General features: G+C 43.8%; 1 protein-coding gene across 1 annotated transcript in view; it reads left to right on the top strand.

Annotated features, from left to right (window-relative positions):
• LOC141749075 (sodium/hydrogen exchanger 2-like) overlaps positions 1-15,944 on the top strand; it is a 28,847-nt gene extending 12,903 nt beyond the window's left edge. The window contains exons 6-12 of the mRNA XM_074602148.1: positions 2,384-2,473; positions 3,851-3,921; positions 5,092-5,256; positions 5,951-6,065; positions 7,380-7,514; positions 11,899-11,965; positions 14,035-15,944. Coding sequence (XP_074458249.1) covers positions 2,384-2,473; positions 3,851-3,921; positions 5,092-5,256; positions 5,951-6,065; positions 7,380-7,514; positions 11,899-11,965; positions 14,035-14,201 — 810 coding nt within the window. The 3' untranslated portion in view covers positions 14,202-15,944. The remainder of the gene's footprint in view (positions 1-2,383; positions 2,474-3,850; positions 3,922-5,091; positions 5,257-5,950; positions 6,066-7,379; positions 7,515-11,898; positions 11,966-14,034) is intronic.
• The last annotated feature ends 7,478 nt before the right edge of the window (positions 15,945-23,422 follow it).

Here is a 23,422-nt window from a genome sequence, read left to right as displayed (position 1 = left end):
GGGGGACCATAGTTAGGTGGAGGTTGACAAGTTTTAAGATGCAAATGTGGGTCAGAAATTGAAAAGATACGGTCACTAGGCACGTCCGCTCATGCAGAGACGCTCTTGAGTCTCAGACAAAGGTTGTTCTAAGGCAGCAGCTCCATTCTGCTGAGGCTTCGGAAAATCCTTCCCAGGACCAGGAAAAGGGCTTTTGTGTAACCTCAAAGCTCAACTGGTGATGTCATCTTTATGCTAAAGGGTGAGAGTTAAACAGGGTCCCCCGTGGGTATGTGTCAGCGGGGTGACCCCTTGACCTTCAGCCTTTCAGCAGGAACATAGCATCTATAAAGACAGACTTTGCTCAGGCTCCAGATACCTGCAGTATTGTGTAGCTGGGGCCACCACGAGAATGGGGGGGGTGGCAGTGGGGCTGGGAAGTAAACTTGCTTAAAAGCTGAACCAGAAAGATATTGCTGTAGCTCAGCACAGAAAACATAGGTAAATATAAAAGAAGCAGGTATTAAGATGAACCTTCTGAAACCTCGGTATGCCAATGAGTCCTACAGCTTCTGAAGTCCATGGCACTGCTGCCAGCCACATCGATGGATGCAGGATTGAAGAGTGAATATCTTTAATATCCCAGCATCTTTCAGGGTGCATGTCACTTTGGGTGGAAAGGACAAGTGAAGTATTGGCTACAAAACAACTTCTGTGGCTAGTGGACTTTTTTGTTTATTTTTGTTATTTTGTGCAATATGTTTTCTTTATATTCTCAGTGATATCAATATAATCTTGGCAGAGGTGTCTGTGTTGAGATAGGAAAGAAACTAGGGGAGAGATGATTTTGGCCCTTTCAAGCTGGAGAAGGCCAGCAAGTCATCTTGTTGGAGCACAAATCCTTTTAGTTTTCTTGAAAATCCTGACCACACTGTCTGAAAAGCTTTGTGCTACACAGACTAATGACCAACATGTAAGCAGTTGGGATTGTCCGTACACGGGTCTGTGCATTACACAACCCAGGAAACTCATCTATTTTGGCCTTAGTTGCATAAGGCTCTTCCCACAACAAGCCTGCTTAATAATTTTGAGAAGGTTGATTGAGCAATTGTCAAGTCCTCAGTGCTTCCAAGCTGGCCTGGATATGTGCCACACAGACCAGAAAGTCCTCCAAGGAGCTGTGGGCTTGTCTGGAATGTCACAAAAAGCCTTTATTGTTCTGCCTTTCAGTGCGGTTTAGAAAAGAAATACCACGTTCTCCATTTGAAGTTCACTCTCTCAGCCTATTGGCCTCTGACCTCTTCCATGAAACTGTTAGCAAATATAATGGTGAAGAGTTGGGGTTTTCTTTCATTTGCCGCCTACACAGACCCACTAGCTACTGGTTTGCAAGGAGTAGAAAAACTTTGTGAGCTGTGATAGAGCCATCAGCATCAGGTGATGCACTTCAGATGAGTTGTTTCTGCTGGGTGGAGGAGCACCACAGGGGACCTACAGGTGTGTTGTGAAATGACATGTGGCCTGAAAATGACAAGTGGGATTCCCATAATGCTCTCAAGGTCAGGAAAGGCCAAAGGAATTCAGGTGTTTATACATTTGGGAGTCCTGGTCACAAAACTCCAAAATGTCACTTTAAAATGAAAACAAATGCAGCTGATTATCCAGTGAAGGCAAGAGAGCAAATTACATAGTCTCTACTTATTTTTTGTAGTATCTGTTATTTCTAAATTTGTGAGTTTTATTTTATTTACTCTGAATAGCTATGCATTTTTTATTGCTATTAGCTATTAAAATGACACATTAATTGTTTCTGCAATTAAAAATGTGTTCAACTCTCCTCCGTGCCAGCAATTGTGACATTCAGAAGTCATAAACATCAACTACTCCATCATTTTTGCTGTAAACATGTCCTAGAAAAGTCATTTCATACTGAAGCCAGACTAAGAAACACACCACAGCAGCATTTTAGGAATTCTCTCATGAGGCTTAAAGGACATTAAAACTCTTCCCTTGACCCTTCCCATCAGGTGGATACTTTGATTAGTAAACTTTGCCACTGGCTAGCCATCCGAGATTGTTGGAGTAATGATCTGTGACACATAAATACTCAAAAAGTTAGCAGAAAAATGCTGGTGGAGGCTGCGTGCTGTGAAGTCTCAAGGACTACCATAGTTTCAGGCATTTGAACTTAGAACGTTCCCAGCCCCTTTCCATCTGCTAGGCTACAAGCAATAGCAAACCACAGGCTTGACCCTGAAGTTATTGGTTGACTTTTTGTGGTCTTGAGATGCCAGATATGGAGAGTGGAGCATTTCTCCTCTCTGCCTGTATGTGAGCTCCTGTTGACACTAAGAACACTTGATGTGAAGAAAGGATGGTTTTTGTGTTTGTGGTTATGCTGCAGGGAATGACCATCCGTCCTCTCGTTGACTTGTTGGCTGTCAAGAGGAAAAGAGAGAGTGCTCCCACAGTGGGAGAGCAGATCCATATTCGGGTAAGTGATGCATCCATCAACACATGGCCAGAGCTTTCCAATATCCTTTGCTGATAGCAATATGGTCCTTCTGTAATGTGGTGTGCCTCCAGGGACTCTACAGGTCTGCAATTTTACCCGAATCCTCTGAAGGTCAGTCCCTTTCTGGGTTTGAAGTCCTATGCAGCTTCCTAACTATGGGTTATTATTTGCATTGGAATAGCAGCCACCTACTCAGTCAGGCTGGAGTTGCATTAGTGGTGCACAAACATGACAGAAAAAGATAATCACTCACCCGAAAGTTTATACTTGAACCTAACTCTATCTGTTTTGCTTCTCTGGAAGGAGTAAAAGAGTGAAAGTTCACCTTGCTCTTGTCATCCAAATGTTGGCCTTTCTAGTTATAGAGGACTTCTTCAGAGAGCGGGTCAACTTCATAAGAAAGCAGGGTATTCTGCACGCCCAGCTGAGGCTTTGCATTTGCATCTGCATCCAATGTAAAATTCTTGCTCTCAAGAGCGATGGTCAGTGGAGGGCGGGGAGGGGGTGTAGGTGTGATTTGTCAGTCCTCAGATCATACGGCTGCTATTAGGACTCTGTGAGGACTCTAACCTGTACCATGCTGCAGGGCTGAGTGAACTGCTTTGAAGATTTTCTGTCTCTGACCCCACAAAAAATATTTTTTTATTTTTAAATTAGACCTGGAAGAAGCTCTAGGGACATCAGTACCTGGGTGTGGAGGGGCATTGACCCGCAGTAGAGCAGAGCCCTCTCCCAATTTAGAGATGCCTGTAGGAGGGAAAACAAGTTGTGAAATTAGAGATACTTAACTTCTAGGTGGAAAAATCAACCTGTCTGGTATTTTTAATATAATTTTAAACAATAATAATGTTTTTGTATAAGGCATGATATGGCCAATGATTTAATTTAGTGTGAGTGTCTGGGGGAAGGCAGTATTTCTTATTCAAGTCAAAGCGTCATTTGTATGTTATCTACATCTGTATCCTGAAGATACTGATCTCCTGAGACAAATTGTCCTCAAAAACCTCAATATGAGCATTTCCTGCTTATCAAGGCCCAATATGCAGGATGTGCAAGCCATCAGCCATCCTGTACATACCATAAGGAGCAGATCCATGCCTCGCTGCGATTGTTCTTTGCTCACACAGACCTGAAAGCAAGCAGCCAAACCACTTACTGTACTCCAGAACTGAGGGCTACACGTGGATGTCTGGGTGGGAAATTAGCCCAGCATCCCCTCTTCTTGTTTACCAGCGCTGTGTACCAAGCTAAAAGCAACTCCTGTTTTGTCTGCTGGCTTTTGATATTTGCTGTCTGAGTTCATCAAGTATGCAATACATGCAACCGGTGTATAGCAAAATCCTCTCTTCTGTTTAGTTCTTGGATCATTTGCTGGCTGGCATTGAAGATATATCTGGACACTGGGGACAGTATTACTGGAAAGACAAGTAAGGATTTGCCAATATATAACTGTGTACACGTGTAGAAAAAATGAGGCTGGTTTCTATTCCCTGTTTCCACTGTGGGCAGCTGAGCCTTGTTCATCCTTGTGTCACAACCCAGGTGACAGAGGGGCAGTTTTAGCTTGTCCAAGGTGAGAACAGGTCGTCGGGGTGCTTCCCTGCTTGCAGGTCACTTATTATACTTCACCCTAAAAAGACTCCTTTCTCCTCTCCTATTGTGTTTGTCCCTTCTTGTCCAAAGAAATCTGATGGAAATGAGAGCGCCATGCCAGCACAACACACAGCTTGTGTGGCTTCAGCCTGTCCCTGCCTGCAGTGGCGTTGCCTGTGACCTGTCTGTCTGGCCATGCAGGGACTGAGGAGCCCAACCCAGTGTGTGCACAATTAACAGTACAAATATGAGCCTGCAGCACTTTGAGGGGCTATCTGTAGAGGATATCTACAGATTTCTCTAGCAAAGTGATCAATTTTCATTAAGAAAAATTATATAGATTTTACACATGAGAGTTTGCTTTTTAAAAAAAAAGACAACATAAAATATACTAATAGCAGTCTACCAGATTTAATTCCTTGGCTTTGCAGACACAGATGCAGCTAACTTCATGGTAAGGTCTGATTAATGCAGCTGGCAGGGATTTTCTTAGGAATGCCAGTGTTTGGAAGTGCCGCTAGAGGGTATGGGAATCGTTGCTGCTGAGGAATGTCCAGGCTCCCTGCGAGCAGGTTTGTGAGCAGCTAACAACAGCCAAACTTGAGTGCCAGTATTTGATACTGGCTAAATCTTTCCCAAAGGTTGTGCTGCGTTTGGGCAGAAAGTGAGAGGAAATGGCTCAAGAGGGAATCTGGAAGCATTTAAATCTGTTGCATCCCTTGGGGCTACTGCATGTACTTGTAGCACTTATAGCAAAGTTCATGATAAATCTGTCCCTTTGGGGAGTTTTTATGGTATTTGGCAAAGTTTTAATATCTTAGCTCATATACTGTAGTGCAAAAATAATTCGGAACTGGCCTCTAGGACTATTGGTTTCTGGAAAGAAGGTAATGGAATGTAATGGAATATGGGGCAGTATGGACTATGCTGGCTTGCTCAGGTCCATTTAGCTGCTGGGGCGTCATGGGAGGAGGCTAAGAACATCTTTTTTTGTTCTCAAACAGATTAGAATATTTCAATAGCAAATACCTGCAGAAGATCCTGCTTCGAGAATACGATCAGCCAAAATCAAGTATTGTGCTTCTCTACGAAAAGCTGGAGCGGAAACATGCCATCGAGCTGGCAGAAGCCGGGCAGCTGGGTCATGCGCCGTCTCACCCGTCCTTGCTGTAAGTGCTCCCCTGCAGTCATCCCCTGTCTGTTGCTCCTCACAACCCTCCCACCGGAGGGAACAGTTATGAAAAGCTTTTGCAAACTTCTCTGCCTCCTCTGCTCTTCCCTGCTGGGCTCTCCCATGGGAAGGACCAACATAGCTTGGGCAAATGCAAGTAAACACTATTTAAAAATTAGTGGGTGGGTATTAAAAATGGTCAGGTGGATGAGCAATCTACTGGCATTGATTAACACAGTTTCTGATCTTGTACATGGAGGCTCACCTGTATCCCCCCCGCCTCCCGAGTTACACAGAAATGGTGCTCTGAGGAAGAGGCTCTTGCACCATTTTTTGATGGCTTTGCACTATTACATGTACTGAAGGAACCAACAGCGAGAATTAGCATTGGCTGAGACAGCAGGGTCAAATATTTGCATGTCAGAATGGCCATCTCATCTCTCACAGATGGTTCTGCTCTGCCACAGCTCCCCGCAGCTCTTTTATCTACCAGGGAGCACATGGATGGCACAGCTCTGATGCAAATACCAAATGTCCCTTTCCGCAGTGAGCTCCATCTGCAAGGATTAGCTGTTGGTCATGTCCACTGGTGGTGGGCTCCGAAGGGGCTGCTGTGAACACTGGGCTTCGGGGATGCACAGGTTGTGCTGTTGTGCACCTTCCAAATTAAGGTGTTCTGTTTTTCTTTGCAGCAACAACGACAGGACTGTCATAATGGACAAAAAATTGGAAGATACTCTGAATCCGGACGTCCTGGAGAATATACAGGAAATATTGGCAAGGAACCTGTACCGAATAAGGAGAACGGTATAACTCTTCCCTCGATCTGTATTTTAGATGTCCAATAACAAAAGTTATCTCAGTTATCCTAACAGCCTGAGCAGATGTTATGAATATTTACATAATTACTGATGATGTCTCTTTGTGAGCAGAGAATAGTTGGCTGTGTGAAGCCAGATCCAGTTTCCAAGTCAGTGGCACATTTCTGTTTGCAGCATGACAGCTTTTGAAAGGTTCACCCAGTCAGCCTATAATTTCATGAAGTATTTTAGGCATCAGTACTCAGAACCAGAAAGGAAGAAGGAGGAGCACATGGATCTTCAGGCATCAGGTTAGCAGATCCAGCAGTTGCAACAACTCCTGGGGTTATCCTCTCATTGCATTTTTCCCATAGAAGAGAGCACAGTCAGTGAGCTGTGAGTGAGAACTAATCTGCAGAGGTTTTAAAACTGCTTGGCAGTTTTGCCATGAAACTGGTACAACTGGTAAATAGCATAGAAAACACTTGCTATTTACAGAAAAACTCATGAATAATCTGCCTGAGGTTTTACACAGCACCTAGGACTGTGCGTTGTAATTGCTGTTCACATAGTGATACATGGAGCCTTATCCTTAAAATCCACCTAAGCCTTTGTTTTATGGATTATGCATGAAATACTGAGTCCTTGGGGATGCGGCTGGTGTGGGCAGCTCAGCACAGAGGGATCAACCACCCCCTCCTGTCTCTTTGCTGAGCTGAGAGAAGCAACTAGATAAGGCTGGGAGCAAACCTATAGAAATGGGGAATGGGATGAAGATGAAGGCATACCTCCTGTTGGCACTTACTCCTGCCTAAATCCAGCCTCACCCCTTGTAGTGACAGAATTATCCCAACTCCCACTGATGTTAGTAGGAGATTTAACTTTGGTTGGTTTATGGCTTTTGGAGCAGGGTTTGTGGTTCCTGTTGATTGCGTGATTTATGTATGAAGATGGGGCTGATGTAAAATATTGGAGGGCTGGCAAAGGCACTGAGGCTGAAGACATCTTGGACAGAGTAGCTGCACTAGGTTGGTGTGTCACCTGGACCAATAGAGACGCATCTCAGTCTTCTCGTGCCATGATTGCTTGGGCAATTTTGCATAAAGAAGCAGAGTTTGGAGTCCCATCTTCCTTCTTTGGCTTTTTCCCTCCATCCCCACCTCTCATACTTGCATTGACCAGTTTATCCCCATAACTAGGCAGGATGGTTACGGGGAGCAAAGGACCTTGGGAGATGCAGGCACTAGTGAAGGGATGCTGCTGTGGAGAGAGGGATGGATGGTCCCACCTCCAACAGCGGTCTATGTGGTGCCACATGCAGGGGCCAGCATACAACAGGCACACCCTTCCTGGAGAGACGGAGCCTGTGGAGCATGCCAAGGAGATCCTGATCCTCCGGCACAAAAGCCTGCGGGTGAAAGTGAGTGGAGGCAACACATCCAGTTCCAGCAAGGAGGTAAGAGGGAGTGGGGAAGGCTTGGACCTGCAGAGACCACGCACAGGCTGCTTTCCCTGTGCAGGTGTAACAAGCACTAGGAACAGTGCAGTTTATTGCTAGTGGTGTTTCCTTTTAAAGACAAATCCTGCTGCCTTAAATTTAAAAAAAAAAAACAAAAAAGTGTCTCTCAATCCTAAATTGCATTCCAGTGAGTAGGAAATACAAAGGAAAAAAAAAATCAACCCAAGTCCTGGCAAACAAACGAGCCATCTTGGGTGCATCACCATTCAGTGCTTTGTGAACATAGCCTTCCATCCATGCTAGGAAGGTTATTTACCGAGCAAATGTTATTAATTGGACTTCAGTCTGTAGATTCAGAAGTCAGTTTTTCCCATGTTTTCTTTTCTGGGAGATTTCTTCAAAGGCGGGAATTTGCTTCACCCATTGTCAGTGGTCCAGATGGATTGTAAATATTTGAAAATATTTGGTGTTTTTTCCCCCCCAACTCTTTTGAAAGACAGAAGCATTATTGTGAGCTTTCTTATTTATTCTGGAAGTGAGTTTTTTGTTTTTAAAAGCAGCTATGGTTCTGGGCAGACTTGAAGAAAGTAAAACAGAGGGAAGTGTTGCATACCAGATTCCTGGGAGAACCACTTTGAATCCAAATTTACTGCTGGCACAGCTCCATATTGGTTCATGTTCTGAATTAGAGGAGAAACAAGGTAAATACAGTGTCTGTGGCTGGTGAAGACTTTTGCTGACTTCTTTGGAAATCAGGGAGAGAAGCTGAGCCAACATTTCCCCGTGGAAAGATGAAATGGTCCAGGAATGGTGCACAAGGAGCGGGCTTGGTCTTTTCAGTTCCTCCCATCCTTTGTAACTCTTGCTCAAGCGGAAAAGCAGTTAACCCCCATCATATTTTGCTCTCAAACCCCCAGGTCAGCAGCAGTAATTGCTGAGCCTTCCTTAAATTTCCCCTGCTTCTCCAAATCTTAGGTTTTGATGGCTTGAGCTAGAGCACTGTCCAAGTGCAAACTGTGCTCTATAACCTGGGCAGCAAGGCTCCATCACTAAGGAGAAACAGAATGACCTTTTAAAAAGAAATATTTTATCTTTCTTTATTTAGATAGTAATTTTCCACGACAGCACGAGGACTTGGGACTGCCGCAGGCTTTCTTCCACTCTGATTTCTTTGTTCAAATGCCAGTCATTGAAGAGCTCACCGAGAACGGCAGTAACACACCAAATGCTGCTGCTTCTCAGCCCTCCATTCACAGAAAGGTGTTCCAGCTCTTGCAAACAACTTAAAAGATTTAATTTGATCATTTACATGCTGATTGGTACTTACAATTCAAAATAGATAGGCAAGAACATGGCATGTTCCTGTAGAACATTTGGTATAATTAAACTTCAAAAGAACAACATCAAACTAGGGCTGATTTTGAGCACAACGTTACATGCTTTAAGGACATTTGATTGTTAACCCTTGCGCTCCTGCTTTCCTCTTCTCTGCTGCTCCCACGAGGTACTGCGGTGCATTTGGTAGGAAATTCAGCACCTTTGGGAAGACCGATTCTCTTCTTACATTGAATGCTTATGGCTGGCCTTTTAGAGGACAGAATATTTTGAGAGGAATTGCAAAAGCAATTGAATTTGCTCTGTCTCTATACTGATTCATGGATGGTGGCGAGTGCTCCTATGGATTATGCAAAATGCCAATTTGATGCTGAATACTGCTGTCTCACAGGAGTAATTTGTTGGTGCTCATTACACCTCTACGGCAGCTACCTTTGCTTTGTGCCAGTCTAAGTGAAGCAGATATAAATACTGAGAGCTGATTCCAGTGACATCTGTAAAGGTGATTCTAAGTCCAAGAAGTATCCCTCTGCACCCAGAAGGAAAAGTCAGGCATGTTTTATGTGATCAGCAGCTTATCTACTGATGTTCTAGAATAGCTGCCTCATTTTACTGTGGATAGAAATAAGACAATACCCAAAAGTGATGATATAATGTTCTAAAAGAGCCCTGGAATATTAACACGAGGTGGGAGGGTGGGTGAACGCTGTTACACGCTGTAGGAGGACAGATTGCAGAATTTGTCAGCAAAAAGAAGAAACACTGTGCTAAAAAGTAGATTTCAGCCCATTAAAAGCAGCTCAATATTTTAACTTTCTGGGAATAAATTAAGCCACTCAGATTTAGTTTCATGCCAAGTTGACAAGCAAGTGGCATTTTCCTGTTTAAAAGAGAGATGAATGAAAAATACAGCTAGTTAGTGTTTGAGATTTTTCTAATTGTCAGATACTCCATCTTCTGTAGTCCCAAAGGGAAGGGTTTGGCCGCCTAGGTTTTGAGTCAGCAAGAAAAAACTAGATGCTCTCATGCCACACATTTTTCTATTCTGCGTTTCACCACGAGATGGAAGCATTACAACTGTGTTTGCAAACCCAACTGGAAATCAAGGAACTGCGAAACAAACTTCAAGCAAAGGGCCACTGAAAACCCTGTGGTGCTGGTGAAATGCCTCACGTCTTCTATTGCCGGTCTATTTGAAAAAATCTTTGCCAATACATTCAATCAGTTAGGTGTTATTAGCTGAGTGAATAATTAAAAAATCCCTTTTGTTCAGTAGAAACACAGCTTTTTCTGCTTGCTGTCTGTCTGCGTATATATATTTTTCTTTTTTAGTGAAGTTGGTTAGTCCTTTGCTATGAAAATATGAAGCTGTTGTAGCTCAGTTAGATTCATCTCATAATTTATTAGGTGCTGGTTGGTCTTTTCCCGCTCTATCAGTTGCCACAAAATAAGGTATGTAAGGAAGAACATCTTTCTGTAGGTGTGTGGCACCACCAGGTTGGGGAGGAGCCAAGAGTGGGGTTCATCTCACCTGATGGACAATCTTCAGTTGGTGCAGAGAAACCAATGCCTTCACCAGGACAGGCACTGGTCCATGGCCAACACCTGGCTTCAGCCAGGGCAAATCACCTCTTCTCTCTAACCTGGGTGCTTTGGGTGCCTGGGGGGTCTATTGCACTTTAGGTGTCTGCCTTCGCTTTTAGAGTAGTGCTGCGTTAGAATCCCGTGCCAAGGAGGGGTTGCAGAGTGAACAGGGAAGGTAGAGAAAAGAAGTAAGAAAAGAACAACCTTCATCCCTCTCGAGCCAACGGCGCAGGTTAAATGATTTACACGAGGCACAAAACCCTTGGCAGGACTACGAGGTGACTTCAGATCTGAATCGTAGCCCAGAGGATTAATTCCAAGACTATCTATTTCCAGCAGAAAGTTCACCTTCCTCCGCCTAAGGACAAAATTCCTTCCGAAGGCTGCTGCTTCCTGAAGCTGTGCATCACGCTGGCTCGGAACGCTGTCTGGATTTTGGGCTTGCCTTATTTTAGGCAAGGATCCAACGCAGAGTACGCTGGCAGGGTGGTTTCTGAGACCCTGGATAGCTTTTATTTACCACTGAGCACCCAGAAAATCCTTGCACCTGTAGCCAGGCAACTTCGTCCTCTTTTCTTCTGCCAAAACACGAGTACACTCCCCCAGAAGGAGCTTATTTGGAGCTGCCTGTAAGCCATGTGCGTAAATGACATACTGCCTTTGGTAATTATGTCGGAGCCCTTTCATGGAGCATGCTCTGAGAATCGTTAAATGCCCCTGGGAATGGCTTTCCAGGGAACCAGGCGCTGCTGCTGGAGCTGGGAAGGCATTGTTATTAAAATGGTCAAAAAAGTGCGAACAAGGGATGGAGGGCATCGGTCCTCGTTAGGGGAGGGAGGAGAATGAACCGAAACAAAACAGAAAACCAGTCTGGGAGGTGTCCAGAGTTATTTTGGCAGTCTGGGTTTCTGGACCGAGATGCCAAATCACAGCTGCGTAAGAGACTTATTCCCAGTTTACAGAAGCACTGAACAATTCAGGCAGAATTGTGCTACCTGATTTATATTTTTTTTTTCCTGAAGGGTGGAGATTAGCACTGGAGTGAAAGGACAGGGAACTCATTAGGGCAAGCTCATTACCTGCCTCTTTGGCCTGCAGCCAAGGTGGGGAGCAGCCAAGGTGAGAAACCATGTCCTGGGGATGTGCTTTGCCTCCCGCACTCGCCGGCCCCATCCTCCCTGCCCCAGGGCTGCTCCTTCCCATCCTGTCTGATGATTCAATCCTGGAGAGCTCAGACCTCTTCCACCAACTTGAAACAAATCAGTGTCTGTAAATATTTCCTGCCATCTATTTGGTCTATTTTTAGCAATAGTTCTTTTTGTTTTTCTTGGCAAAAGTAAAACAAATGGAAACAGAGTCCTTGGGGATTGCAAATGGCTTGTTTATGAAGCAGGAGTGTCATTAACAGACTTGCTAGCAATCTTCATAAATGCATTAAAGTACTTTTCTTCCTTAATCACAGAAGGATGACTCCTATTCAGCGCAGGGCGACTCCAGCACGCAGCCCAAGCTGTGCCGCTCCTTTACTGGTAAGCTGGGGGGCTGGTGGGTGCTGGCGGTGATTTCCTGCCTCCCCTGCTCACCCTGCCCCATCCCCATGGGATCGTCCAGCAGGTGACAGGGAGGACGTGCTGAGGTCCATGGCGTGTCTGTTGCAGGGCTGGTATTTGGGATACAGCCAAGGCAAAGCCTCCTGTCCCCTCCCTACCTCGCTGCAGGCAGCAGCAGGAAGACCTGGACTGTACGTTGCAGGCTGGTGGCTGCAGGCAGGGCGGCAGGGCATCACTCCAGCCTGGGGGATAAAGTGGGGCTCCTTACATGAGCATCATCAGTGAGCAAGCAGAGCTGAGAGCCTTCTCAGACCCAGTGCTCCATCTCAGCCCCACCTGAGACAAGATTCAGCGTGTGCTGCGATGCACAGCTGGCTGTGAAGGTGCTCCAGGCACCTGCTCGGGGGCAGGCAGAGGTGCTGGGAACCACAGCAGTGAGAACTGTGTCCCAGCCCAGGTGTTTGTCCTCCTTGTTACTTGTGTGCCGCAAGGGGGTGCGTGAATTTAGGCAGAATTTTGTTGTCTCCCATGTCCAGCCAGGCAAGCATTAGAAACTGGTACTGTTCTTCATATTCCACCAGACCACTAAGATGTTTGACAGTAATTGCAGATCGTTCTGCCTATGGTGAAGCTAATGCATAAACTAAAACCTTATAAAAATGAATGATACTTTGAGACATGAAGTTCATGCCCAAATGCTTTCAAAAAATTGAGATCTATTTTTTTTTGCTTGCTAAGTATTATTAAAATGCATTTTGAGTGTCCCATTAGCAGCACTGTCTATTTTGAATATCTGTTACAAAAAGATCAGTGGCTCAAGACCTCATGTATTTGTAAGACCAAGCTCAGTTTTTAGGTAACTGAAAGCTCAGTTTTCATACTTTAAAAAAGTGGTTTAATATCAATGAAGCCTCACACAACATATAGCTCATCAAAACTGTAAAAACTTTCAAAATGCAGAGGACAGAGTCCTTTTAGCCTCTGAACCACAATGAGATGTTCAGTGGGAAACCAAGCACTGAATTTTTACGATACTTGGCACAACACCTTTTAGCACAATCATGTCTGTAAAAGTAATGATTGAAAAGACTCAGTGTTTGTTCATCCTGAAAGTACTATTGCCTCCAAGTATGGTCTGAGTTACATTAGCAGGCTGGGTATAACATTAACATACAGAATATTTCTTCATTACATACGTACTGGAAAAATATTTAAGAAGCAAGTAAGTGTCATAGTTTCCTTTCAATCTTTTTGTGTCCTATTTCTAATGTTTTCTTCCTTTGTAATTTTCTTTAAACAATTAACTACAAACTTGCTAAATAAAGAGCAGCAGAATAGCTGGCACTTTATCTGCACAAACGTACAGGTTTGCAAGAGTAGATGGAAGAAACACAATTGCGTGGCATTTGTGTGTTCATAATATGGACATCTGCTGGGGAGGTAGCTATTTTATTCTGCAGTTTATTATAAATGTTTTTGTTAAACTATGTTCTTCGTGAAGAAAACTATGAGTATAAGCGGAGCAAAGTCATGAAAAGCAGTGTTTCTGGGTGGGCTTTTTTTTGCCCCGGGGAAAATATGAGTGCAGCATCCCCCAACATACCCTGGTGACAGGGCTGAAGGAGGCTGTAACCCTTCCATTGTGATTGCAAAAAACAATCACTTAATCTGTCTATGTGAAATTTTAGGTGCTCTGGCAGGACACCTGCACCTTGAAAAGCTATTTTGAGGTAGTGACTGATAGGAATTGTTGTTCTGCAAAGTTGCTGGTGGGGACTGACAAAAGAATGATTATATTGATCCAGATATGTAACATATTTCAAACTACAAAATAGGGTTTAAATTGCCCCCCTTCCCCCTCCCCCCCCCCCCGATCTAAACACTAATCTTTGTCTTCTGTTTTATAATTAAAAAGTAATCCTTGCAGTGGAATAGCTCATCCCCAGTGAGCAAATAGCCACCTCAGTAGCTCTTGGTATTTCTTCATTCCTGTTGACCCACAAAGGAGAACATTTCTCATACAAGTTGGTGTTTTTCTCTTCCTGCAGTGAGGAATGCAGAAAAGGTTCAGGAAGCGAAACAGAACCGGTCGAAGTCGGTGTGTGTCATCCCACCGCTGCAGGGCAGCGGTACGGCCTGTGGTAAGAAGAAAGAAATGGAGAAAGAGCCGACTTTGGAGATGAAAAGCACAAGTGCTGCTGCTACCTTCCCGTGAGGGATCTGACTCTGTTTCATGGATGGCTACTATACATATAGATAATGTAAATAAAATGCATATTGAAAAGGACAGCATGGACAGGCCAAAATATCCCGAGTGGTTTGCATCGAAACGTGCTCTTATTGCTCAGTGATGGCTTTTTACCGGGAACCAAGGGAAAAGATGCACAGCTGGGTACTAGCAATGCAAGGTGATGTCTGAGAGAATTTCTAAGGAATGTCTAGGAAAAATTAGTCTGTTCAGTACGTGAAAATTGCTGAAAATGTCTGAAACTGCAAGAAATGATGTTTTAATAAGGGGAGATATCAGGTCTTCTCATTAGTCATCAGGGACAGACTAAACAGCAGGGAGCATTTAGGTTATATGTTAGGAAAAACTTTATAACCTCAAGGAGTTTTGTTAGGTGATGGAGCATGCCACCAGGAAAGACGGCAGAAACAGTGAAAGATCTCCTCTACTCCTCAAGAGCTGGTGAGTCCTGGCTATGAACATTAATCACATGAAATCCAAAGTTAAATCTTTGGACTTCAGTTAAATAAGGTGTTGTGTCTTACCAGAGGGACTGTCCCACACCTAGACACAGTTCTTTTAATGAAAACTTATTACAGCTGCGTTAGAAGGGGAAAATATATTTTTACTGATTTTTTAAAATTTATTTAAGAAGTGGTTCACCTCAAAAAATGAAATGGGGAAGCTCCAAATCCAGTGGTGATACCAGGAGAAGAGTGTACCAGCCGTTAAACAGATGGGCAGGTCTTGTGCTGTTGCTGGTTGTTTGCAGCAAGCCTGCAAAGGCTCCCCAAAAAGATCTCTGCTGCCGTAGCCGAGAGCTGCAGGGTCAGAGATTTGAATGCTTTTCCTTAGAAGATGCAGCAGAGAGAGGGACCCAAAACCTTGCTGCTGTGGAGCATTTCTGCCAGGAAAGGTGCAATCCCCTTTGCAGAGCAGATGCAGATAAACTCCAGGGAGAGTGCCTGAAGAAGACAGATATCTCCACATTTGGGTAATTTTCTTTGGAACTCCAGGTAAGTGTTCAAGCCTTCGAATTTTTGTCCTTAGCTGAACCCAATAGGCTGTTTCAGCATTGCAAACAGCAACACTTTTCTTTCTTTTCCCCCTCCTCTGCATTGAAAGATCCAAGAACGTTTAATCTAAACAAGTAGCCAGACTGAATTTTCTGAATTGAAAATAAAAGGCACTGTAAGAATTTGCACACTCCCCTTCATGATATTTTTGGACTTCCAGAGCCACTCTCCTGTGTGCAGAAATACTGCATTAGAAGACCACTGCCTGGTACACCAGGAATTTGGTTTTAAATTAAAGACACAAAATGGTGTATATTTGCTTTACAATGACATGGAGGTCTCATTTTCATTTGAAAAAACTCCTTTACAACATTCTGACACAAGCTGATGTATTTCATTTTGACTTGAAGGCCACTCTTCACTGCCCCATCACTGGAAGTTTGCCACACTGCAAATGAAAATTAGACTTTGTATCCTTATATGTGTAATTTGTGTGTTTATATACATATATGTACATATTTACTGATTTTAGTATAGATCCATTGTTGTCTTCAGTTGCTTTATTGAAATTTTGGTTTGTTTCTTAGTTTAATGCACTTTGCACGGGAGTCATGTGGATTTGTCTGCACTTTGTGTAGAGAACTGCCTGTCTTTGAAGATGTAATATACATGTACTGCGTTTCTATCTCAATTAAATATGCTGTGTCGTGAGATCATCTAAGGGTTATTACCTCCTTGCATCTGCAACACGCTCGCGATGATGTCAGCGGTAGGTGGTGACACGCGGGGTGCCTCTCTGGGTGTCATCGGTCCGGCACAGCAAGCCCGGCAGATCCACTTTGAACAGCGATGCATTCAGCTCTGCCCCGTGCAACCCTTGGTCAGTGATCACAAGATCACAAGCAAGGCAAGTGATTGTAAGGCGAGAGAAAATCGTCTGTTTATTGGCGTAAGCAATTGCATACAAGCGAGAGGAAAAAAAATACCGAATCTGAAGGTCCTTGGCTATCTGGGGTTGGAATGTCCGCTGTTTACCTGCAGTTTAACATCCACAGTGTTTAAAATTTCTCCTTAAGTTCTGCAAGTAAATAGCTATAGAAAGATTTACTAAGATGGGTCCTTTGTATTCTGTAGCTGGAGAGCAAAAAGGAAAAAAAATCCAGTGGCTTGCTAGGGAGTTTTTAATTTTATTTTTTTTTTTAATCAAGGATAGAAACTTTGTGAATCCCTTGGCCAATTCTTGCTTGTTTTTTTGTTTGGTTGGTTGGTTTGGTTTGTTTTTTTTTTTTTTTGTGGGATTTTTTTTTTTTTGGGCTTCTGCACTGTCTTGGTTTTGTCCGAAATATCTGCATGTCTCTACCATCTTTGGCTTGTACAGCATCCATCGTACTTCTGGGCTTTGGGTACTTAAATAATGGTAATTTTCTGTTTGAGTTTCCCATCGTGTAAAGTGAGTTCTCTGCAATATTTTTGTGGGCTGCCAAGGACCTTATCAAATGGTGGCTGTTTTGGCATGAGTAGATTTCTTTGTAATACTGTAATAGACAACAGAAATGGTTGGAAAAATCAGGACACTTCCAGAAAATGGAACTGAAATCTTATCTGATGTGGAAAAAAAGAAAAAATATTTTTTTCTTGCATTTTTTTTTTTGAAAATGTACAGTTTCATCTCACTTTAGCACAAGAAGAGACGTTTCGATATCAGGATCTCCCAGCTTCTAGCAATTCCAGATGTTGCTCGGCTCCAGGTGTGCGTCCAGTGGCTCGTGGCTGCAGAGGCTGCTCCAGCCAGCCCTGCCTGCCTGTGCACATGCACTGGCCTGATCCTGCACAGATCCCAGCCCGGTAATCCCTTTCAACCCTGCTTTGCAGTGCCAGGACCATAAATACCTCTCTGCTCTATTAACAATTTGCTTGATCTGCAGAGAAGACAATATTCTGTGCAGTACATACTTTCCCAATGAGTCACTCTGCCCTAAATTTAACCTTCTAGGTACTATGTTTTTTTTTTTTTAAAGTTTCTTCACAAAATACAAAAGCACAGCTAAACCTTTCATGAAGTATTTTCCAGTTACTTAGTGGCCAAGCTCTCTGACTACTATGTATTTCAGGCCAGAATACCTTTGATAATCTTTGCCAGTATCCAGTGTTGCTGGTCTTCAGATTCTACAACTGAGTGGAAAACTGCTAAATGCTCAGGCTTCAGAGCATGCCTAATTAATTCTTTGCAGGGTTTTAGTCCTTTAAAAAGTGTTAAAAACATGGATTCAGTGTGTCATTGAATATTGCATGGTTCTGTGGAAATAAATTGCATCAGTTTGATTCCTTTAGCAGTTCAGAGAATTATTGCTCTGTGCTTACTCTGGAAGTTTACAGGAGTCTTTTGAAAGTTAAGGTTAAAATGGGCAAAAGTTGCTAGTGATGGTGAGTTGCTCAATGGCAAAGTGAGAGCCCAAAAACTACATCAGAAAAATCTGGGCACGTAGATCAAGCAGCAGCATTTACAACACAGGCTCTAAATCTCCCTTGCACTTGCAACTCCAAAAAGCATTTGTGTTCAGCACATGGACTATTTTTATTTTGACTGGAGAATCATGCTTCTGTTTATTTCATTTCATGACTGCTTAAGGAGATTATAATGGCTTAATACTGGAAAGTACTGGCAACACTTAAGAAGCAGGTGAGGCAAATTGAGCTTTTTTCTCTCCCGACATCAAGTGCTGGGGGTATTCAAACTCATAAGAAACATTAAGCATCTTTCAACATCCAGGCTTATGTGCTTCTTTCAAGAGTCATGTAGATGGTAGAGATGAAAAAGGAGCATGTGATGGAGATGAGTGAGTGATTATAATTTTAATGCAGAATTAGAGGGGCAAATGTCAATATGGATATCTATTCCTCTCCCTTCCCGTGCAGCTCATACTGGGCGGTTGCTCTTTGCAAAACGGTCTAGGGATGTTGGTGGCATTTCCAAGGCAAAGTTGGTAGTGCTTGTCGTGATCCGGATGGCTTTGCTGGCCTTGGTTTCTTCTTATTCTGAGGTTTGTGGACACAAGAGAGCCATGAGAGGTATTCACCCCATCTACCTAAGGAAACACTACGTGGAACATCTTTTGGAGCATGACAGATCATCAGGGTAAGCTCTACTGCAGAAAGGTATGCAGATCTCCAAAGGGACTTGGGGAAGTCACTGAAAGCAGACCTGAAATCACATCTGTTTATAAAATAGGAAAAAACCCCTCTGCTTTCAGCATGAGAGAGTGAAAATATGTTGATCTGGCTATATAATATGTAATTTTTCAGCAAGCGTGGATCAAAACTCAAAAAATAATGGTATCTCAGACTATGCTGATGGGGTCTTTGATCAAGCAAAAGGTAAAACCCTGATTCTGGGAAAAATCTGAGCTGATTAGCCCCAGCTCCTTGCTAGATTATGTCTATTTTGGAGATTCACAATTTCAGTTTAAAAGCTTAAGGGCAAAAAATCATCAGGGTCAATTAGTAATTAAAGGTCACTAAAACACCCAGGATACGACCTCCCTTTCCTTACACCTAGGTCCTAGTGCTGTAAGTGGTGGCACCCTCGTTCAGCCTCTCTGGTTAAGAGGAACCTGAAGGCAGCTTCCCGCTGGCGCCAGAAAAGGTAAGGGAGGATTGTTTTCCTTGGTAATTAAATGGTATGTGTGTCTGACTATTGCACAGATCATGGTGATGCTCACTTAATACACCTGCCTGTCTTTGGTGTAGCACTCCAGAGATCCTAATGCAAGCCCCAAAGGACAATCAATGTCATTACAAGTTTCTATAGGTTTAGAAAGTGTGGCAGGATGTTACTTTTTTGTGATTTTTTTTTTTTTTTTTTAGGATGGGGGTCCTAAGCATGTCGCTATAGTGCTCCAGGGGTGTTACATTAACTGAGGCACCAGCTAGTCATGAGAGGATGCTGTAGACTAGTTAGGGATGACGGCTCCCCTCCCATCCAGGGCTCCCCCACTCAAACACCTGCCTTCAGGCTGGTGTAGCAGGCAGAGGAGCTCCTGGTCTGTCCAGCACCCGTGTGTAAGGTAGCCTATTCGATATGCGGAGACTTGCTTTGTAGGAGGAAAAATGTGTGGTCCTAACGGTCATTCAGGCCAGCCAAGAGCTGCATCGCCTTCTGGAGGTGCCTCTTGGACCTCGTGCTGAGGGGTGGGAGGGACTGGGCAGAGCATCTGTGGGACCTGGGGCCAGTGGGGTGAGCATTGGTACCAGGACTTGCTGTTCCTGGCTGGGAAATTGTTTCTTTCCTTCTCTAAATTCCACCTCTGCTGGAAAAGTAAAATCAGGGCTCCTTGAGCCCTTGGTGAGGCTGAGAGCTGGAGGGTGAAATCCCATTATGTTAGGGAAATTGCAAATCTACTATCAGTTTCAGGATTTATCCCACAGTATTTTTGCATAATTAAAGGACTTTTATTGCTGTTTTGTCCCCATATGGTTTTCATCCTTATGGCCCCAATGTGTGTTCTTTATGGGCCTCCCAATAGCAAGTGCTGGATGTTGGATGTCAGTAGTGTGGCCCCAGCTCTGCAGTCTGCGCCCCAGCACGCTCTACAGCATCTTACACAGGGGCAAGGTTTCCACACAGAGTTCAGATGCAAAGGCAATGTCATAAGCCAGCCCAGGGAACAATAAGATGAAAACATATGGATTAGTTGATCATGATTTTAAAAAATCCTGTATTAAAAATTTTACATCAATTTTGATATTTAATAAATGTTTTCATTTCTTTGATGGATATCAAAAGGCGTTTTGATCTCCAGAATAAAACTTTTTCTTTGAAAATGTAGAAATGAAACATTCAAAATTAAGAAACACCATTCTTAAAATTTTTCCAGAGGCACTCACTCACCCTAGCCCTTCCTCAAAAATGATTTGTTTTTTAAACCCTGCATTTTCTGATTAGTTCATCAGAAAATTCCCATCACTTTCTAACTGCAGAGGAAGGGGCTGGAATGATTTATTGGTGGCTTTCTTGCCATTTCTTCTTTCTTTTTCCCCCTTTTTTCTTCTAGTATGTGTGAGTCCAGTCTATTAACAAGGCTGTCTATGGTATTGTATAAAATCTATATGAACAAAATGCTTGCACAGAAGGAAACCAGATAGCTAATTTACACTTTGAAACCAGAATGGGTCAGAATCTTATATTTAATAAAGATGTTATTTCTGAAGAGTAAAGGAACTATTTTCCTATTAGTCTGGTTTGTAAGACTAAAAAGTCTTATGAAAAAGCATTCCTATTATAAGAACTTTAATTTTATCCAATTCTTTCCCCGAGCAATGGGGAAATAGAGAAGCATGGGGGTTACAGAGGACTAAGTGGGGCTGAAGGAATTTGCTCCTCTGGTAGCTCCTACAGCCTGCTGGCATGAGGTGCTTCACCTTCTGGGCTGGCTGGATGCAATGGGGTTGATGCCTAATTAAAAAAAATAATCAAGGTGAACGGAAGGAAACATAAGAGGGCTGTAGCCCCTCGCGTGCGTTACCCATGCCCGGCAAGCCTGGGCGCTCCCACCAGGTGCTGCTGGAGCAGCTGCCCTGTCCCTGTCCCCACGCTGCAGCTGCCAGTGCCCCAGGCACGGTCTCATTGTCCATCATGTACAGGAATTTTTCAGATCCTAATGGTTGCAAGCACGTGCATGGGGGTGTGCCAAGAAGAAGGGAAAGCTCATTGCATGGAGAGTTGTTTTGACCTTGCAAACTCAATTCCTACTCCACAGCCTAAGAATTTGGAAAATGTTTGGCTGGAGACATAACAGCCCGTGAGCAGCCAAGGCTGGGCACCAGCACTGCTCTGCTGCAGCCGCCCAGGGGTTTTTCTGCCAATGGGACCGAGAATTGCTAAGGACACCTTCCAAATGGCAAACAGCGCTAACTTGTGAATGCGCATTAGCATAAATACAGCAATGCCAAATACGGCTGACTAAAAACCATACACATAAATGTGGAAGTGTGCATTAATCCCTTTTTTTAAAAATACATGAGTGCCCACTTTGCATTTTAATTTTATGCAGTTGCAATGCAATCTGCAAAAAAAAAAAAAAGTCCTCACTTCTAGTGTGCAAACCCTTGTCTTCACCAAGCTCCTTCAAGCATTGCCAAAGCTCCCCCACCAGTTGTGTTCAGCTTTGAGATATAGATCACAAGAATAGATGGCAACCAATTTTCATTGTCACTTCAGACAGGTTTAACCAGTATTACATATTAGTTAAATGGCAACTGATTGAAATTATGCTTATTGAAGATTAATTAGGTGATAGATATATTGCACTTTTTATTTAATCAACCATATTATGTTCAATATAAAGAGGTCATCTTATTGCAGCAATCGTTGCCTGTGAAGTAACCAGATGACTGTGAGATGGGTATGTTATTGCCGTTCAAAACTATGGAAAAAGAGTGGATATATTGGGATGCCCAGGGATGGGCTGGGAGAGGGCTAATATGTGTAGGTATGGGACGAGAGAAGGTGGGGAGGATTGGCCAGAAGCACCTATGTGCAAACCCATCGCAGTAGCAGGGATTGCTTCCAGCAGAGATGGCAGCTACACGCGGGAGGGCGAGTAAGTAGCCGTGGAGGGACGGTGTGTGTTTATCCATGCCAAATTACAGGGCTGAGGAGGGCTCGTTTCCCAGGCGGCACTGCCACGAGAGCACAGGAGGAGCGGAGCTGCTTGCTGTCCCCCACAGGCTCGCCAAGGGCTTTGGTGGGAGGCTGTATCATTCAGAATGATCTCTCCCTTAGCTGACTAAATAGTTTGCTTGGAAAAAAAGGGATGGTTAAGCAGGCCAGAAACATGATGTATATTTTCACTTCCCTGAAAATGGCCTTTGTATTGCAGCTCTCCCATGAGCACATCTACTGCTCCCTGTCTGAAGGCTACGCAATGATGTTTCTACCTGCCAAGTGCAGCTTTCAGCCCTGCCGTTAGGACTTTCATCCCATTATACAAACATCAGAAGGCATTCTTGCATTTTAGCGACGAACCAAGGTGTAAACCTTTGAGACAACCCACAGGTCATGTCCTGCAGCTCCCTGCTGTCTTGCTCACCCACCACCTGCCCCACCATGCCAGATGCAACAACATCTTCTGCCCTCCTTGGGCTCTGGCCCCTTGCAGCCCCACTCTAGCTCTGACTAATGGGCTGTGGGGACTGTGGCTGAGTTTCGACCTTGCATGACAGTAAGTCTGCAACCTGTCCTTCCTTTCCTTTCTCCATGTGTCAGTGCAGGGACTCCTCTGTGCAGGGACCTTTTTCCTGGATCCTATCCGATGCCTCACGTGCTCGTGGTCGGGTTAAGCAAACAGCAGCTCTGCCGCTGTGACAGTGAGGATGAGAGGTCTAATGTATTATTTAAAAGCTATCCTAGCCTGCAATATTTAAGAAAGAACAATGCAGAGGATAGAATAAATTATTGTAATTTAAAGTCTATTGTGCTCATAGAAGAAGAACGAGCACATTCATCAGCCGATATGCCTCAACAGTTGGCTAGAAGTGTAGTCAAAATTTTACCCAGCCCTCTCCAGTTTCCCTAACTAGTGTGAATTTCTCTGGGATGCCCATATGTTCGCAGTTAACTTTACCTATTAAATTAATTTGGAAATTAATTTGGCCACCCACAATCCTGTAGGATAAGGAAGTCGATGTCTTCATCTATCCCGCTTGTTAGAACAGGTCATGACTTAGGCTAAGGTTAGAAAACCAGAACTGGAATTTTCACTGTAATTTATATTTCTTCCTCCAGACTACTGGCATGTCACAGAAATGCAGTTATTGCCCTACATAAATTATAATTTTCCTAGTCTGGCATCCCATTCCTGGCAGTCATCTACAGCAGATGCTCCAGCAGAAAAATAAAACATTAGGAACTAAATAGCAGCAAAATTCCATGCAGGAGTGTCCTTGTCCCCATAAGACACTTCTTCCACAGCAGACTTGGGCAGTGGGAGAGGCATGGACGCTATATAGTCTGCTCTTCTGTGGCAGGAGAGGGAACATCCTTCTACAACTGCATAGCAAGACGCTCAAGGTATATTGGTATGTACGCCCAATTTTAACGCTCCTTGTCTAGCTAGACGTGGATCGACCCAATTTAAATGTGTTTGCAGGGGTTGATTGCATCACATCTCTGGGGCTACTTTGTGTGAAAGCTGC

Source organism: Larus michahellis, chromosome 9 (genome assembly GCF_964199755.1).
Source record: "Larus michahellis chromosome 9, bLarMic1.1, whole genome shotgun sequence".
NCBI classification, from domain to species: domain Eukaryota; kingdom Metazoa; phylum Chordata; class Aves; order Charadriiformes; family Laridae; genus Larus; species Larus michahellis.
Note: the sequence above shows the minus strand (reverse complement) of the source record. Positions and strands in the feature narration are given on the sequence as shown.